We start from the raw sequence: 20,649 nt of genomic DNA on the forward strand, positions 1-20,649 counted from the left end.
TTTATTCATTTATTTGGGAAGTACTTGTGTAACAAGATGAAATAATGTGCCATAGCTTCGCATCAGGTTTATTATGTGATTATGCCTGGCTGAATGTACACCTTTCAAAGGATTTTTTAAATTTTTTGAAAGTCTATTATTCTCAGCAAGGTTGCATTTACTTGATCAAAAATACAGTAGGACAGTAATATTGTGAAATATTATTACAATTTAAATGATCTGTTTTCTATTTTAAAATATTTAAAAAATGGATTTAATTCCTGTGATGCAAAGTTGAATTTTCAGGATCATTACTCCAGTCTTCAGTGTCACATGGTCCTTCAGAAATCATTCTAATACGCTGATTTGTTGCTCAAGAAACATTTCTTATTGTTATCAATGTTGAAAGCAGTTGTGCTGCTTAATATTTTTTGTGAAAACTGATAAATTTTTTCAGGATTATTTGATGAATAGACAGTTCAGAAGAACAGCGTTAATTGAAATTTACATTGTTACAAAAAAGTATTTTCTGTCTCATTTGATCAGTTTAATTCATCTAAAATAAAATAAAATAAAAATCCTACTGACAACTTTTGAACATTTTGAACGTTGACGTTGAGTCCTGAGGGATTTTCTGCTAATACTACATGAATACGCTAAAAGTTATGTCGGACAAAAAAAAAAAAACGGCTTTCAAACAATTTGGCCCATTGTTCTGCGTCAAGTCCTAACTGTGGCAAAACACCACCGATCTGAATTCCTTGAGAATAAAGCAGCATACACAGATCAGTCATCAGCTCCAATGTCATATTAGTGGAATTTGAATCACTATTCTAAAAGTTAAAATATGAAATCCACTCTTGACAGAAAAAAAATCCACAACTAGACCAGACACATTCATCTCCAAACAGAACAGTCTTTGATTGACGTTCACAAATAGAATGGATTCAAAGGGTCTATATGAAACAGAACTGCAGATCATTTCAGCACAACAGCAGCACATTATAAATCAAGAGGGAAATGATAGGAGCTTAGCTGGAGGACATGGATGAGCACAATGAAGCACTTTTTTGAGCAAAAGATAGAGACATTCACTCAGGCAGAAATCAACTGCAATGTGGCAGTTGTTGTCTCAACAACTATTTGCCAAGTGGAACAAATTATCTTAGAAGATCCTGTTTGTTCTTTGACGCACAATAGTTTGCTGTAATCACATTTATGTCCTATTTGAGTGTGTGAAGTTCCTTTTATTTTGACTGGAAACACATTTAGGCCTGTGTGTCGTGTAGCTCATTTAAGTCAAGATTTTTTGTTGATCTCATCTCTTGATACACGATCCTTCAACATTGAAAACCAAATGAAAGTAGTTTAGAGTTTGCTTTAATTTTACCATTTTTATTGAGTTCTTCTCATAAGTTGTTTATAGTTGTAATCACACACGTGCATAAAAAGTCGAATGAAGGTAAAAGTAAAAAAAAAAAAGTGCACTTACAATTTGGAGAATGCTTATGTAAGGGGATTATACAACATGATTTTCTTGAGACATGAAAAATGTATTCCAGGTGTATAACCAAGATGCACACAGGTTTTTGTAAGTATTATTTTGTACTATTTTCCCATGAAGTTTGCCACTAATGCCCAGGCTGGGAAAGAACTGCTTTTCTTCTCAGCTAGTGAACTGCGAAATGACTGATAATTGTGAAAAAATGCTGTCTTGGCTCTAAGAGTTTATGTGTTGTGTCTGGTGAAAGGCTAATCTAGTTGTGTATTTGTGCAATTCTGATCTTACCAGCTCCGTTGATTAGATTACTAACCTTTTTATTTATTTATTTATTTAAACCAAACTTACAGGCTTTCACTCTTTGAATGTTGTTTACCTGGATTCTTCCATCTGTGAAGCAAATCTGCTTTCTTTAATGTATGCTGCCAAAAATCTGTTGTTCATATTTTTTTTTCTAGATCTAAAGTCATTCCTGAAAACATGTTCCTGACGTAGAAAGCATTTTTTTTTCAATTTACAGAAAACACACTATGAAATCCAGATTGTCTTGCGTTTATTAAAAGAATAAAACTTTCTTCTATGGAACACAAATGGTGAAAATGTGAAGACTGTCCTGGCTGCTCTTTTCCATATGCCATATTTTCCAGCATTTCAAGGCACCGTAATATGATTTGAGAGCTGCAGTGGAGGGAATAATTTTCTGTGAATGATTACTTGCATTTTGGCCTGTTTGCCACTCAAATCTATCAAAAGACTTATTGTGCACATATGGAATACTTTTATTATAATTCTCTAATAATTACTTTTGAGCTTGACAGCAATGGCCCCCATTCAGTGTTTGCCCAGTATCTGCCATGATGTAAGTTCTTTTGTTTTCCAAATAAATAGCCTTCAAACACAATATCTGACAGTTCAAAATAGAGTGCAGAAATCAGTAGCATCTTACTTAAAGTCTTTATGTATAATGCATTAACTATGCCTTGTAATGAACCCTATAATGCTTTGTATGATCCCATGAATAATCATAACCACAGTTATAATATATTGTTACATCTCTATAAAGTATAATACATTAAAACTCATGACAAAAAGCTCATTTCAGATGTAACAAGGAATGTGCACATTTTATAATGTATTTTAACTTTGGTTACAAATATTTTTGAAATGATATAATGCTTTAAAACGTACATTAGTACACAAATGTACACAATACCTTTATAATACATTATACTTACAGGCTGTTACCAAAGTGTTACCAAAAAAACATTGTCAATTTATAGAAAAAAATACTATACTCTGTGAGATCACAAATTCAAACTGTATAACAATATAACATTCAACTTTAATGCGTTCACAGTTATCTCACAAAACGCATATTATCATGTGCATTTTTGTCATTTTACTATTTAAAGTGCATTTCAGTGTTCTATTTATTTCAGTTAAATGTTTAAAGCAATATAGCACAGATGATTATGGTGATGAGATGCTTAATATTCAACATTTTCCTATATGTATTTACATTTATCTTAATGCATTCTTTGCTTTTATAGGAATGCAAAGCTCACCAGGGCTGTGAACGTGTTTCAACAGCAGCCCACAAGCTTCTGATCACAGCGTTGGCTCCAGAGGCAGTGACTGAAGTCCGCTAGCATCAGACTCCTCTGCGATCCTCCCCATCCTCCGCAGTGAGAGGTTACTCATGGTGCAGAGTGCTCGTAATGAGAACATGTTGGAGATGCTTTGATGAGGTGGCCTTGTGTGTGCCAGTGGGTGTTCCTGAAGTCATAGGTGTGTGTGTGTGTGTGTGTGTGTGTGTGTGTGTGTCTGTTCCCACTTCCTCTCTTATTGACCCACTGTTCCCAAGAAAGCTGACCTGACTGGGAAAACAAAAGCTGCACTCTCATTGACCCACTTCACCCTACTGCAATAAATCTGATTGGGCGACACATTCTTTTACCTCACATTTGTTGTAAAGAATGTGCGCTCTGGGTTCAACTTTAAAAAAAACAACGGAAATATTTTGTGATCACTCTAAAAGGGTCTTTGTTTGATATTATACTATGTCTAGAAGCATGTTTGCCCAAAGTGGTCATGAATGAGCATTTGCGATTTGGTAAGAATCTGAAGAATTGTCATGTCGTGAGCTCATTGGACACATCTTATCTGGTTTCTGATTTTATGAGTCCATTCTAACTGACAGCATACCAGAGAGTGACAGACGTATTTGAGGAGTGATTAACTTTTATGTGTGAGAAGCACTCTGCTCACAATGGACTTTACCTTATCCTTTGCATTGCACAAGTACACCACGTAACCCCAAGTTAAAACTGCACTCCAGGTCATGCTTCGCTCAAGAGCGCTGGTGACAAGTTCATCGGAAAGACAAATTAGGGCTGGAAGCATGAACTCTGTACACATTCAGAATTGTTCCTAGTCAGAGACAGGATCAGATTTGTTTCTATTTTGATGACCCTTTTTCTTAATGGCAGTTCAAACTTTCAAACAAAGCTTAAATTTCCCATGTGAAAATACGGTCTCCTATTCAAGTTTAACATGCAGAGACAGTCTAAGACATTTACTGTAGGTTATCAAAACATTGCTCTGCAACATTGACTCAACCAATGGTGTGAGTTTGCAGCAGGACTGTCCCCTTGGTTGACCAATGGTGGATGGAGAGATGTTTAGGAAACTGTTTAAGATTCTTATCCTTATTTCTGCAAATCTGTTTGGTGATGCCAAATGTATAATTTTTTTTGCACTATGTATTGTCAAACAAAATTTGCAATCTGTTCAATCTAACCCTAATTTGAATTTAGATTTACTTGGTAAAAAAACAAAAACAAACATTTTTTCAAGTATGTTGTCTTTTTTTTTTTCTCAACTTGTAACTTTTAACTTATTTGGTTCGCTCTTCCATGGAGCTTCTATATTCAATTTAAAAATATATTCAATTTGTACTACCTCTAGACCAGGAAAAAACTAAAGCATCTATTGATGTCTCAAGAAAACTGTTTTAGTTAGGCCTATATCAAGATAACAAAAAAAGTTGAGTTCTTAAGAAAACAACTTTCTGCTAAAAACTGCTTTTTTAAAGTCATGAGAAAAGTTAAAAAGTTATTACAAGAAACAAGACAATATTCAAAAACAAAACGAAAGAATGCATGGTCTCATAGGGCTTCCTTAGGCTACTTGACATCGAGAGCGCGTGGCGTCACAGGGGTCAGGTGGGTGTGTCGGTTGGCTTTAGGACCCAGAAGTGTTCGTGTGCCGCTGTCCTCTCTCTCTCTCCGTGTCGTTCATCAGTGTTCTCTCGGATCACTCTCATCAGCTGTTGCACCGGCGCGAGGGCTCTCATTCTAAAGCGGGAAACTTTCATCCACCTTCCAACCAGGATCCCATGTAGCTGTCGGAACGGATCAGTTTTAAAAACTGAAATGGCAAGAAGGTATAAGTGAGAAATGCACCTTAGAATCTTTTAGAGTGTAAATGATGAAGATGGGGGGAAAAAACTAAGCGAATGTGGGTGATCGTTGCAGGTGTCTGTTGTTTCTGGAGCGGCTGATCTGTGTGTTCATTGCTCTGTCACCGGCTGCATCGCAGAGGAGAGGTGAGTACACAATCAGATGCGAGCTGGACCACTGGCACATGTGTGTGCTTAGACTTGTTGAAAAGTCGACGATACATACAGACTTCATTACCTGTAGTGCTGCAGTATTTGATCAAAGACAGCAAAATGATCCGCATAAAAAACATCATGTCTAACACATTTTGTGAAGAAACAAAAATTAGTTAACTTTTCAGTTTACTCCAGTTTACTGATGATCTGGACTGCTATCTCTCTCTCTCTCTCTCTCTCTCTCTCTCTCTCTCTCTCTCTCTCTCTCTCTCTCTCTCTCATCTGTGTCAACAGTAAGGATTTTTTTTGGCCAGCAGTTGCATTTTTTTAAACTTATTTACTTTTTTTTTTTACTATATTTTTAAAATATGTTGCTCTTTTTTTTTCCCAAAACTTAACTGGTGTACATATTATCAAAATATTTTGACAGGTTTGGAGGTTTTTTTACTCCATCTGGTGTCTTTCTCAGTCATTTTGTGAGCGTTAGCCTGGACTTGTTTAAAGTTCTGTGGTGGTTTGTGGGATCTGCCTACACCATACAGTAGTTTTGGAAGTTATGTCTCTTCCCATGTGTATCGTTCTGCCATGACTTCAGTTGCAGACCATTTCATTAAGAAAATGTACAGCTGTCATGTAAGGCTGGTCTGAAACCGAGAGATCTAAGAAACCGAGAACCTATTTATAAATATTTGATTGACAGAGATCACTGTTGCTGTCATCACATTATAGAGGGATAATGGACAAACTTGCATCAAAGTTTGTGGGTGTGCCATTTGCATGTTTGAGGGTTGCATCTCAAATAATATATACCACGAAGGTCTGCTTGCCTGGTTGGGTTTATACATTTATGGGAGGTAGTAAATTCTTGATGTGCCAGGGTTACAGAGAGATCAAGTGTTCACTGTGCAACTCCATGTCAATGTCTGATTGTTTTATAGAGCTGTAGTATTGTTGAGGGTAACACTTTATAATAACTTTCATTAATAAATCATTAACAAATGTCATATAATGATTAACGGATCATTAGAGTGCGGACTACTTGCTTGCCTCATGGTGGACTTTTCTTTTGTCATGCCATCAATTTGTCGCTCTTTGACTGATCGTGTCCTGAGGCTGCACCGCAGGCCAGAGGAGAACAGCTGTAAAAGGACACCCCACCGGGATATTTAATCGCTGAGCGAAATTCTGCATTAAAAATCACAGCAAACAAGGCTTCCCACCTGCTGTATATGGATGCCTAAGCGATAGGAGGCAGGAACGTCCTGCTGAGAACTCTGTGGTTGCAAATAACAATACGCTTTTACCCAAAACAAAGCTTTCTTCGTGCTCAGGGAAACCTGGAGACCAAATAACCTTCCATGACCTGCAGTGCTTTAGTTAGACCAGCTTTTTAAGTTGCAAACTCGCTTGCAAATTTGATTTTGGTTTTATACAATAGTTCTATAAACAAATGTAAAATTTTTGTTTGATTGATGATCTCAGCAGTTACTTTAGCTTCAGAAAATGGCGTCAACTTTGTGTTGCATATCCATAATGAAATAATTTATTGTTGTGAATTTGTTGGTGAGATTAAAAAGGGTGGATTAAACATGATATGACATGGTGACTTTAATGGAAGTTCTGATGCTAGATTTATATTAACTGCCTTAACATGTTTTTACTGAGTCCTTTGAACACCCACAGGCACTATTCGCTAATCATATTTTTACAAATGGAATGCCTTCATTTTCATGACACAGATAAAATGTAATCATTACAACAAAGTCCTTGAGTTTTCATTTACTCTTTATCTACAAAATGTTTGACGAAAAGGCGTGATCCGCATGTGAAGCGTAACCTTTTAGTTAGCGGCAGCATTCTTGTAGGTGAATGCCAGTGCTTTCTTAAAGGAATAGTTCAGCCAGAGATTAAATATTTTGTCATTATTTTCAGACTTGCATGCTTTTATGGTGCTTTTTATTTTTTTGAGTTAGGCGGTTATAGGCACCATCCACTTTTTTGTGTGGACGGCAGCTTGGACATTTTTATTTTTGTGTTACCATTCATTTAGAAGAAATTAAAAAAGTGGAAATGGATGTTCTCAAGCCCTGTCCTGGCTCAGCAACTCCTTTGGTTTCAGTAATCCACAGATTTTCCAGTCAATAAACAGATTCACTTATAGTAGACTCTAGTGGGGGGCTCGTTTCTCTGTCTGAGAAGTGTTGATGCAGAGATGTGAATTGAATTTTTCTTTAACCCACCCTTGAAACTCTTTTCAAGGGGAGCAGTGGAGACGGCATTATCCTGTGAGCTAAATGGGCTGTATTTAACCCACTTTGTGAGAATGGGAGCCCCTGGGATCAAGAGATGGCTAAAGTATGTGTGTGTGAGTGGGTCAGTGAGTGAGAGAGAGAGAATGTGTGTTTGTGCACTTCTCATGTACCCCATCAGTACAAAGAGTCTGGATTTATCATTAAACTTAGAGGCATTGTGATCTGGTAACCGGTGATGCAAAGGATTTGCGAAGTTGTCAAGAAGAATAATAACTCTCATTTTCCACTTTTCCACTATTAAAAATTCAAATGAAGCATCCCAGACTTTATGTGTTGCTTGTGTTTTAGATCCGTAATGCATACTCCATGCGATGTTCTCATAACATTGATTATAAATAAACAGTTTATGGGGAAAATCTCTCTAGATCGGTGGTTCTCAACTGGTTTTGCTTTTTTTATATTGAAAAAAATGAAGTGGTGACCCCCCACACTAACAAAATTGTTTATAATACAGAAGTAAACAAAAACTGTGCATGTACTTGGAAAGCACGCAGAATATATTACCTCTGCCTCATCTTGCAGCAATTATGCTGTCCTTTTTTATGGGGAATGTGTTTAGTTAGTCAATTTGACCCAGCAATGACCTACAGTATATGCAATGAGGCATATCTCACACCTTGACATTAAAAATATAAACCGAAGATTGAAAGTTCATGCAGTGGGTTTGCCTGCTGTGCTGCACGTGGCTTTTTGCCTCACAATATTTGAAACCAATGTAGGCTACACATGCAACACAGGCTGGGACTTTATTGTTTGGAACAATCTGGCAAAGTTACCTAAAACTGTGGTCTTCAAGGCAATTCATTCATCCAAGTAGGGTCTAGGATACATGTCTGACTGGCGGTATTTGTCAAAATTTACTCTAGTCTGTTAATCAGCCAAGTGGGTATATTTATTAACCAGTGAGCCCCGAACGGCCAAATAATGGCTTATCACTACAGATGTGCTTATGCATGTTTTGGAGATGTGATACTCCCATCATGCCAGCTAAAAGGGTGGGGACCGCACTGATGAATGGGAACTGACATGCGACACATCTGTGTTTTACAGCACGGTGTCGTAACCTATTCACATTAATCCTGCAAGAACAGAGGGTATCGCTAACATTCAGTGACAGGAATGAGAACATATGTTTCTCCTTAATGCTTGTCATTTTTACTTTACCACACAATAGTTGGGGGGCTTAAAGTATGTGCATTCTAATAGCATGCGTAATGTCCGAGATTTAGAGTTGATGAGATCAGGAGTGTAGTATTTGCAGCAGGCAAATCATTCAGTCTGTAGGTTACTGTTTTGTTTGATACATTTAATTTAGAGCCCAATTTGTTTATTATACAGTACACATTATCGCTAGAAATGACCATAAACTTAAGCAATCACAGTTGTATCGGGTTGAGGACCTGCCGGTCATGTTTTTAGTAACTGGGTCACTATTTCAACTAGTTTCTTTAACTTTATTGGTCACAAAGTTAGATTTGCTCTTTGTTTGCTTGGCACAATGAGCTATCAGCTGTTCCACCAGTGCATTTGTGTCCTCTCAATAAAAGCAGGTGTGCGCTGTGGCTATTCACAAGGTCAAAGCTGAAAGGTCTCTCATTTTGGTCCAGTGCCATAAACGCAGCTCTGTCTAAAATGATATCTTCCCGAGACAATTAGGCCTATTCTAAGTGGCGATTTAGTGATCTTCAAAGCTTTAAACCACAATTGAATTCCAGAAAATATTAGCAAACACGTACTCATGCATTCTCCAAAAGCTTTGATTTGAATTTGCTGTAGCATGTCCTCTTCCTTTTTAGGGTGATGCTGTAAAGGCTAACAGCTGTTGTTTGTATTTTTTTTTTTTTTTTTCGTGTAGCGTCAGTCCTTGGTGTCTGAACCTCTTGGTCTCACACTGTGCGTTAGTGCCAATAGGAAAACCATAATTACAGCTCTTGGGTCATGAAAGGATGATTTGTAATACTCTTTATGGCCCGCAACCTACCATCATCTTGGCTAATCGGCCACTGAGCGGCCCCTGAGTGCTCCTGAAGTCCTTCCTGCCTAGGTTGAAACCCTTACTTTTTTCGCTCACTTCACCTGTAATTGTGGCGGCAGTTTACTTCTATGGCGTTATTTGACAAATGACAGGCCAATGGGTTCTGTACACATCTCAAAATCCCCCGAAAAGGCACCTGTGGTTTAAAGGCGTCAAAGGCAAATAGGAAAAGTTGACTTTTGCCGAAATTGCATTATGCGGATATAGACACTGTGTGTGCTTTGATTGTAAGGTGTATTGTGTAAGAGATGATGGATTGACTTCCTATTTGGGTTTTACAGATAGTGTCTTGCTTTTGCAGCTGTTGTGGAAAAAGATTGTGTTGATAAGGAGGGGAAGACGGGTGGGCTTGGGGACAACTGCGTGTTATCTTTATTACTGTCTGTTGTCATCTGTGTACAGTTGCACTTCATTGGATCTGAAGCGGATAGAATGGATTTTTTGGCCTGTCGCTTGTGAGCCAGGATGAAGGATGTTTGGGAGATTGTTATTTTTATTATTAAATGAATACTTTTATTCAGTAAGGATGCATTAAATTCATTAAAAACTTTTAGTTTGTTACAAAACAAAGTATACTTAAAATAAATGCTGTTCTTCAGAGAATCCTGAAAAAACTGCATCACGGTTTCCACAAAAATATTAAACAGCACAACCGTTGACGAACAAGGATAAAAATAAGAAATGTTTCTTGAGCACCAAATCAGAATATTGGAATGATTTCTGAAGGATCATGTGACACTGAAGATTGAAATAATGGCTGCTAAAAAATTCAGCTTTCCCATCAGGAATAAATTATGTTTTAAAATATTTTGAAACTGTTTATTATGTATTTTGATCAAATGCAGCCTTGGTGAACATAATAAACCATTAAATATAATATATATAAAAACAGTAATTCATATTTACATTTTATAAAACTGTCAAATTGAGCCTGATTGTACAGTCCCCCTCCCACAAAATTGGTTATAACAAAAAGCCAACTGAAAATAGTTTATATGTAAGGAATAATTGACGACAGGCCGTTGAATTATTAGAAAAATAATGCACACCCGAGGTGGTAATGCGGTCACGACGCGAAGCGGAGTGGCCGTTACACCTCGGGTGTGCATTATTTTTCTAATAATTCAACGACCTGAAGTCAATTATTCCGCTTATACTACACTTACCACACCTCGAAACATTGTTCAGATTATGTATTTCAAGACGTTTGTAAAGTTTTTGTCATTAAAACGCTCTTGTATGTAGGACTAATTTCTTACGCATCTAATCCAATGCCTCCGTTGCTAATTCCAAAACGTCATTTTAGAGTTAGTAACGGAGGTTTGAGCCACTGATAGCAGACTAATGCTGGGGACACACGACTAGCTGACACATTCTCAGACTGTTTTCATCGCAGTATATTTTAAACACCGACTTTGATTCACAGACTGAACGCGCTGAACAAGCGTTTGGGCATGATCAGTCATCAAATTACATTCATAACCGGCCTTAAAGTGAGTCCTCGGCTCGGCTTTATGCAGTTATTAGAGAGAGATGTTGCAATAATGAGACAGAAAAGCATGTGCGTCAATAGCCTATTATTATTTATTTATTAATTCAATTCGTTTTAATTAATTCGTTCATTCTTTTTTTTTTCTATTATTGACAGATGATAGTAGACTAGCCAAATAAATGGGGAAAAAAAGCCTTTTAACAAGTAAGGCCTATCAATAATTATTTATTTGTTATATTATCTGCAATAAAAATCCGTGCTGCAGGACTATCCATTTATTTACCCTATATTCAGTTTAATTTTCTATTGATTATAGATAGAAATATAGGCTTTATTTATTAAAATTAAACTGCATGTTTCCATTGATTGTGAAGCTAGACATTGAAAATTGCAGATCAAGCGCATGGGGCTAAATGTTTTTTCTTGTTATGAATTGTATCCTATTTTCCGTTATTACAGTTAACTACGCGAAGTGATATGGAACTGTAATGTGGTCAAGACCTGCCTGGAACTACTTTAGCTGTGCATTTCCCTGAAAATAATGCACACCTTAGAACGTTCGTCAACCAATCAGATTCAAGCATTCAACGGCCCTGTAGTATAAGATCTTCTTATATGTCTCTAATTACAGTCATTTTTCATGTTATGTCTTCTAAATGGCAGCTGGCACACGAGTACTGTTTTGAATAATTGTTCTCTAACAATTATTATGTGTAATTGGAATAAATGAGAGCTGAACTTGTTTTTATCTTGCCTGCAAGCAAATCATTTTAATTTCCAAGGTGATAATTTAGATAAATGATTTTTTTGTGAGAATTTTCTGGCATGCAGACGTGATTGTGTAAGTATTTTCATATGTAAGTAAATCACCGCTGACACTAGGGCGATATAGCTTTAAAAAATAGTCACAATATATTTCAGCCTTTTGATTTTTTTTTAATGAATTTAATTATCTTGACCAATGAGTCATTGTTGCATTCGAAATGTTAAAACACAGGAGGGAAATTACTGTTAAACTTAGTTAAAAATAATCTTTAAAATAGACTGTAGAAAAACGAAAAAACTCAATTGAGCCATTTTATTACATTTTCAATAAAATTGATCTGTGCTAATGCACTCATAATTTAGACATTTAATGGCTAAATAAATTGCATTAAACTATTGAAATATTCTTGACATCAATTAATTTTATATATCCAATAAAATAACAGTGAATAAATCGTAAATACTCAACATGTCGCACAGCCCTACCTCCCACTTTTTTCTTGCTCCGACATATTTTCTAATAGGAGATATATAAAATATGCTTGTGCAGATAGTCATCTAGTCATTAGATCTTGACAGTTGGTCAATAATGATGGGCTGCCTGCCAGTGCCAATAGGAAAATGGTTCCCATGCCAACCAGGTGTAGATTTGTCAGGCACAAAGCGTAGTTTGGCCCCTGTGTGAGAAGCAAGATCCCATTACCTGGCACTTTATCCTCCCACCAGCTTAAGAAGTGTTTACATGTCCCAAGAAACAGTCTGCTGAACGCAGGGCTGGATGAAACCAAATACAACATCCCACGAAATCCATACCAGTGCCTTTATTCTCATGAATGAAAGTGGGATTTGAATGACCACCACTGTACACCACACAAGACTATTAGGGCAAAGGCCAGTGAACTGATACCTTTAGTCGCTCCAGGCAATTCAGCATCTATTTCTGCTCTGTGCTTGTGAATTTTAGGGTTTCTTGTGATCACATGGGTTCTTTCTTATCTTTTTGTAGATTGTCTGTTTTTAAAATAGGGTTTTAATACTGTTCGCTGTCTATTTCATTTAAGTAGCTTTTAAAAGATGATGTTTGAAATTCCCTCCTTTCATTCATTCTTCCACTAACAGCAGTGTCCACGGACATTTCTCTTGTTTCACCCCACATAAATCTTTCTCCCCAATGGTGTGAAAGACGTCTGTCCCCTGGGCAGGGGAGATTACCATCAAGGGCAGTGGGCTTGAGAACAAAACACAGATTTGCGGAGGTCCTTTAACCAATTCTGTCTCTCCTGAGAGTTCTGGGAATGGGGGCTGAGGTCAGATATGGGAGACGGTATCATTCATGCTCTTTAGTTGTCAGGGAAAGAATGCAATGAGACTTAGCACTCTAAAAGGCCCTCTTGAGGCAGGTGCAAAAACCCTTTTTTCTATAGCAACACCTTTTTCTATAGGAGGTCGCATGAAATGGCATTCAAGGATCCTCTCGGTTCTCACTGCTAGTGCGGCTCTCTTCTTTGCCTTGAAAGCTAGAGGCATGTTGAGGCATGGTGGGATAGAGCAAATATTGTGCCGTGACCATTTTCTTGCCTTCTCTGATTTCAAGAGTGGTGAGTCAGGGGTGTGTGGGTTTAGTTTAGTTTAGAGAATGTGTCTTTATTTGAAGACTTGAGGGAATTAAATAGATGGTTCACCCGAAATTATTTTATTTTTTTTAAACTGGTGAGTTCACCATTTACTCACACTCATTTTGTTCCAAACCTTGATTGAATTTTTTGGTCACACTTTAGTTGAGGGTCCAATTATATCTATTAACTAATTATTAACTTTTGTCTTAATAAACTTCTAATTACTGCTTATTAATAGTTAGTAAGGTAGTTTAGGTATTGGATAGGATGTAGAATATGGTCATGCAGAATAAGGCATTAATATGTGCTTTATAAGTACTAATAAAAAGCCTGTATCCTAGTATTATGCATGCTAATAAGCAATTGGACCCTAAACTAAAGTTTTTCTTTTTTCTTTCTTTTGTGGAACACCGCAGGAGAATTTCTGAAGATAGTGTTTGTTTTTTCCTTTACAAGCAGTACAGTGAATGTGAACTAAAGCATTCAAGCTTAAGAAAAGGACACACAAGCAATAGAAAGGTACATTAAAAATGGTTCCCATAGCGAGTATGCTATATTCCAAGTTATACAAAAGCTTTGTGTGAGAAATGGACCAAAATTTAAGCTTTTAGTCCATGCAAATCTTCACCTTTTCTGTGCTAATGTACTCATATGATGCCAGTGAACCAGATCAACGATTCATTGAAAAATATGACTCAAACAAACAGGTCAGTAAGTATTTTTTTCCGGATTCTTTGATGAATTATACATTTTGTTTGTAACAATGTGAAAGCCTTTACTGTAACTTTTGATCAATTTAATGTATCCTTGTTGAATAAAAATATGAATCTCTAACAAAACAAAAAAATCGTACTTACCCAAATATTCATTCATTTATTTAGATCTGTGTGGTCTGATCCTCACGCAAAGTTATTGTATTACCTCACAATACCTGAAATATACTAGTGAACGAGTCATATGAGTCATGAACTTCTTTTATGATTCTTTTGTGGTGCTTTTGTCTCTTTTCTTTTCTTGAAGATTGAAAGCTTCAGTTCCCATTCCTTGTAATTGCAAAGAAAATAGTATGGAACACAGTCTTCATGTTTTGTTTTCTACAGAAAAAAACCCAGTCCAATGGGTTTGTAAACGATGTGAGTATTTTAGGGTGAACTATCCCTTTAAATGTCTCCATGGATGCTGAAACAGTTTATTGAGATCCATAAGGATGCATCTAATTTGCTAAATACAAACAGACTGCAGGGGCTGGAAGTTCTAAGTAGTTTACACTTGGGAGTGTTTTTTTTTAATTGCATGGGCTTGTATCAGCACAAAAGCCAAAACATCACTTTGCTCAGCATGCTTGGACGCCACAACTGTCCTGTCTCTGAGCTGTAACCTAAACAGTGAAGGAAGTCATCTATTCTTCTCTGTAATGTAGGCCAGATGGCACAGTGCCATTCTTTGAGACATTCACAAAAAGGGAAGGGAATTAAGCCAATTGTGGGGTAGTTAGAACATTTAGAGAGCAGTGAAAGATTTGCCAGTCCATTCCTTTACAAAGCTATAAAGTTATCCACACAACAAGTGAGGGAGGGCCATCATTCTGGACGAGTCAACAGTTGACTCTCTTGTTACAGGCTTTTTGGCTGAAATTTCCCAAGCTGCTTTGCTCTACAGTTACTAGGTGGAGAGAATGAACATGGTTCATTGAAGTGCTCTAGGTTTATAATTCCATTATGCACCAATGACCCTGGCTACATTGTTGAATGTTTGAAAATTACTGTTACACAAGGTAAAAAAAAAAATCAGGCTACATGATAGTTGGTTCAAGCCAAAGCCAAGTTGGAGCAATAGATTTTCATTTTTTTGTTCATTTGTAGTGTTATTAAATCTTTGCTAAAAATCTAAATTAAAATTGCTCATTGCAATCATTGTGTTATTAAATCTAAAATGCTTTTCCCTGTGTTCTGAAATTTTATTTTATTTTGTCCTTGTTTTTCTTTTTGTAAAGAATTCTTCAAATATTGTGAAAACACTTAGTTTCTTTGGATTTGCTTATTTACAGTATTTGTACTAACTTCAGTGAAGACTGGTAAAAAATTATTTTTCAAATGAATGCTGTTCTGTTAAACATTCTATTCATAATAGAATACCGAAATTAAAATAAATGTATCAGGGTTTCCACAATAATATTAAGCAGTACAACTATTATAATAAGAAGAAATGTTTCTTGAGAACCAAATCAGCGATTAGAATGATTTTTGCCATCACAGAAAGAAATTACATTTTAAAATAGATACAGCTTTACAGTTCTAACTTGTAGTAATATTATAGTTTTTACTATATGTTTGATCAAATAAATACAGCCTGGGTGAGCATAAAAACCTCTCTCAAAAACATTGTAAAAAAACTTTTGTAAGCTAGTGTATATTTAGATTATTTGATGCTTCCTCAAAAAATTAACAGAGGAACCATAATCATGTTCCAAATTCCTCATGATTCCCACAATGCACATGGCCTAACTAGTGATCAGTCTTATCTCCACTGGAATCCAGGTCAGTCTGAGTTTAGTCCCATAAGAATAGAGACTAGTTGGGTCAGGTCCATGTTGGTACCTGGTGCTGACTGATGTCATGATTTTATCTAGCTTAGGACTTTCAAATGTAGAGTCATTGGCTATGAGTCTCATGTCTCCTGCTGTTGGAGCACATTTACCATGTCTACAAAACACATTCAGTTAATGTGCTCTCCTGAGGCAAGTGTCACCACAGTTCTCAGAGAGATTTTTCCCTCAGATTATCATTCCTTTGCCCTTTATTATCTCGAGTCGAGTGGCTGGAAATCTTAGACCCTCTTTGGAAATCGTCTCACGGAAAACAATGCGACCGCCGGTCTCTTTTCAGCCTGCCTGTCACTAATTGCGGGGCAGGCACGGCCCGACTGATGAAGGACCCCTTTGTCATGCTCAGTGGTCCTGTTGAATCTAAAGCTTGTGATGTTGCTTGAGGCAAGACGTCACCCCTTAGATAATTTCTTACTTCATTACACAGGATTAACATGTCGACTAAAGAAGGGTAGGTTATGGTTACATATGAGCGTGTAGAGGTAAGTTTACTTCGTAGTTCTGTTTCATCGGCAAGTCATTCTTACAAACAAGCAAAAAGGTCACATTCTGTCCGCTAATCCTTAAGTATTAGCTTTCTTTAACAGTCAGTCACCAAACAACAGGGATTAAGTTTGAAGTCATTCCCCATGCTGTGGAATTTCATGCTAGCTTTGAGATGTGCTTTCAAAGAATATGTTTTGAAGCTGTACGGTTCGCACAATATCTGGTGTTTTCCGTGAAGACACCATGAAGCAGTACTCTGCCTTTGCAGATATCACAGGGTGTGATTATGATGAAAATGTGTGGTTTGACATGGCAGGGATTCTGTTTTGAGCATTTCTAGATAATTTGAGCAGCTCTGTGTGCCAAGCAAGCTCCAATTCTCTTTTAGTTTACTCTTGTTTTGTATCAGTGAGCGAAGCCCTTTTAACCCTAAGATGATAACCAGAGTTTAGTTTAGTCATTTTCACTTAAGTGTAGCATATACCGGGTCTGGACAGTATTGTTTTAACAAATCCCTGTTCCAGCAGCTCTGGAAAACACTATCTGCACGCATCTTTGCTGGTGATTCATGAGCCTGGCAACAGCAGAAGAATGAGAATGCAATGCTTTGACCAGAGCAGAATGTTGGATGGTGCTTTAACCATCATTCATGCAAGATACAGTGTCATAAGTAGACTAACGGGGACACCTGCTTGGACATGTACTGTAGCATATACACTACTGTTCAAATGTTTAGGGTTGATAATAAATGTTCTTGAAAAAAGTATTTTATGCTCACCAATGGAAGAGCTGAATTTTCAGCATCATTGCTCAAATCTTCAGTGTCACATGATCCTACAGAAATCATTCTAATATGCTGATTTTGGTGCTCGAGAAACATTTCTTCTTATTATTATTATTATCAATGTTGAAAACAGTTGTGCTTAATATTTTTGTTAATTTTTTCGATGAATAGAAAGATTTGAAAAACATTTTTTTGTGACAATGTAAAACCATGCATTGTCATTTTTGATCAATTTAATGCATGTTTGCTTAATAAAAGTATTCATTTTCCTACTGACCCCAACGTTTTAAACAATAGTGTATATAAACAAAGATTTAGCATGAGTTAAATGTACAAAGGTAAAATTCTATATAATTTTTTCTTTAAAGGAGCTGTATGTAAGAAATGTATTTCAATTAATCATAAAATGGCCCTGATATGTCACTAGACATTAAGAAATCATGTTCATTTCAAATACTTATATCACTGACAACAGTAGTACGGCCAGGATATTGTCATTTAAAAAGTGAAGTTGCAGCCCTCAACTGATGTTGATGTTGTCATCTTGTGTTTTGGCCTGAAGCGCCACCCTCCACCTTTCTACCAATCACGAAGTCAGTAGTGTTTCGGCATCCAGGTTGCCAGCTCTGCTCTAGTTACCACAGCTACGTAGCAGCCTACGTTCCTGCTGGATCCTGCAGCCTATCTGGCAACCTCGAGTCAGGGGGAGGGGGAGGGGATACACCGCTCTACAGTAATTTGAAAGTGATTGCAGTACCAGTTTTGGCCACAATCTTACATACGGCTCCTTTAAGCTTTGGTTTATTATCACTGTTTTTCCTCACACATAAAGTTTCCTCATTAGCATAGTGACATTGACAGTAATTGATAATTGTAGTCACACAATAAGAGACCCATCCATCTGACAGCTTAAGGGATCACTGGAGTCGGATGGTAATACTAGATATAAACATGACCGAAATTAGCATCTAAGCTGTGGGATCTTTTATAAAATGGCTATAAATGGTGCTCTGATTATTTAAAGAGAAAAATGACAGCTTAAATGCCTTATCTTGTGTTATGTCTTCACTAACATCCCTTTCAAATGATCATTTAAAGACTCTAACTTTAAGAGAGACTCTAACTAACTCCAACTCCAAATTATGGCTTAAAATAAACAACAAAGAGAGTTTTATTATTTGTATGCTGTGCCTCTAACCAAAAGCTTGTCATTACATAGGAGTTCTCACTCTGTGGCTTTGGGACCCTTAAAATAAGTAAGACACCAAAGGTGTGAAGATTAAACGACTCAGAATCATGATTACTAATCCAGCATTTTCTTCAAAACCTGGGCACCTCCCTAAATAAGAGCAGTTGTTCAGTCTGAAAAAATTCTGTTTTCTATATTCACCACCTTCTCCGAGGTGAAGACATTGTTTATATTGCAAGAAAATGTGTTGTATTGCGCAGTAGCCAATTTATATTAGGCTGCGTCCCAAATCTGTGGTAATGCTATTGACTAAACCATAGCAAATCTAAAAAAACGTAAAAAATGTTTGCTGCAAACCATTGCCAGACCACATAATATATATCACTTGTAGATGGAGTGTAGAGATTATATTATTGTAAACGATTCATTATACATCCTATATCACATTATGTTTAACATCACCATATGGGAAAAGTTAATTGCTTTGTGATATGTCCCACGGGGTTGTTGATCTTTGGCTCTATCATTACAATGTTGTGGTGATAAAAGTCAAATCAGTTTTACTCACTGATTGACAGGGGAATGCCAAGAATGCTGGATGTCTGGTTCGTGTGTCAGTGAATGCCCACAGAAAAGTGAAGCTGTGGGCCCCTATTTCATTAGATATGACTACTTACAGGAATGTGAACAGGCACTGACAGACTCTAGAGATCTTAAAATGAAGCAACACCAAGAAACAGTAACAGATTCCAGGTTTTACAGGTTCACTGGGTTAAGAAGACCGTTTTATACGTTTGAGATTTTACAGTTGGAGTTTTAAGCAAGAAATCCTGAGTGACATAAGTCTCACAAGCCTAAAACAGTAAAAGTTCTTGGTTCATTTAGATTTATATATTTGAAGTTTGGTGAATTAAGGCCAATTCACACTGCACCGACAGACGCGACTAACATAAACAATCATCATCTTACAGTACGTCACTTCTCAGACATTCCTTGACCCGACAAACGAAGATTCGGCAAAAGCGCTGACCAACGCCAACAGAGGCAGACAGGGGTAACACTAATCCGACAAAACCTGAAAGTGTGTTGTCTGTCAGTGCAGTGTGAATTGGCCTTAAGTGAACTGACTTCATAAACTGATTTGTGGGGCTTTTTTACAGATTCAGTTGAAAGAACCAGTTCATAAGAGTCATACATTTGACTTGCAGTCACAGAGCATTTGCTTCTAAACTAACATGCTTATAAAGACACTGGTTTTGTGTATTATGTTCTTGTTAGCCCAGTTCAATTGACTTTTACCATTGAAACAAAAGCTTAAACCCTTTCCTCTGCTTGTCATTGGACTTCTGTGGCGGCATTGCTGTGTGGCCTCACCTTGTCAGGTGCCAGGGATTAGGTGTATTAAGTGCACCCCTCTGAAAGTGACAATAGAGGGTTTGTTTGCGTCTCCTTAGAGGATCAGCTGAGCTCCACTCAGTTAAAAACCTCTGAGATAATCTGTCCTGGTGCACCAAACACATACTTTTCATCCCCATGTAACAAATATGCTTTTCCTTTTGCGGTTTTTCGATGAAAGATAACACATTGTTGAGCATTGTCTTTGTTTAATACAGGTGTTGCACAACCAGATAATTATGCTGCCTTCAAAAATATCATTTTATGGCCAAAATCTAATACAGCTATGAGTGTAACCTTCCTGAAGAATGCAATCTCGTAATGCATTGTTCAATCACTTAATCCATTTCAAATGAAGCGGTCTTTGTAGACAATAGGTTGCAGATCCTCTCACCACACTTTGAAACAGAGCTCTGATATCTGCTATTCATGTGTTGGATCTGGTGTTGGGGAGTATTTTTACATATTAACAGGCAGTATGTTATACCACCAACTGCATTTGGTTTTATGCTATAAATGCACTTTGTCCTCTAAAAGCATTCTCTGATCATGGAGCACAGTCTGAATTAAAAAATAAAATTGAGGTTAATGATTTTTTTTTCATTATTGCTAGAGGCATATGGATTTCTGGATGCCCTTTTAGTTTGATTCACTGTAGGAATATTCTGGGTGCAGTACAGCTCAAGTTTAAATGACAGCATTTGTGGTATACCCCAGAAATATCTGACTAGTCCTTTGTTTAAAAAAAAAAAGTACTTAACCCAGAATATTCCTTTATAAAACTTCTAAACACCCTCAAAACATCAAAATGTAGGTTTTAATAATTTATCAAGACTTTCAGAGAATTTATCTTGAATTGTTTATTTTTCTTACT

At 36.9% G+C, this 20,649-nt stretch overlaps 1 protein-coding gene across 2 annotated transcripts in view; it reads left to right on the forward strand.

Moving 5' to 3' along the window:
* The first annotated feature begins 4,777 nt into the window (after positions 1–4,777).
* Positions 4,778–20,649, forward strand: part of col18a1a (collagen type XVIII alpha 1 chain a) — a 79,049-nt gene continuing 63,177 nt past the window's right edge. The window contains exons 1-2 of one of the 2 annotated variants that reach the window (XM_084121574.1): positions 4,778–4,925; positions 5,017–5,087. In XM_084121574.1, the coding sequence (XP_083977700.1) occupies positions 4,915–4,925; positions 5,017–5,087 (82 nt within the window). In that variant the 5' untranslated portion in view covers positions 4,778–4,914. The remainder of the gene's footprint in view (positions 4,926–5,016; positions 5,088–20,649) is intronic. The other variant, XM_084121573.1, reaches the window with a different exon arrangement.

This window comes from Abramis brama, assembly GCF_963993115.1.
Source record: "Abramis brama genome assembly, chromosome: 8".
In the NCBI taxonomy this organism is placed as follows: domain Eukaryota; kingdom Metazoa; phylum Chordata; class Actinopteri; order Cypriniformes; family Leuciscidae; genus Abramis; species Abramis brama.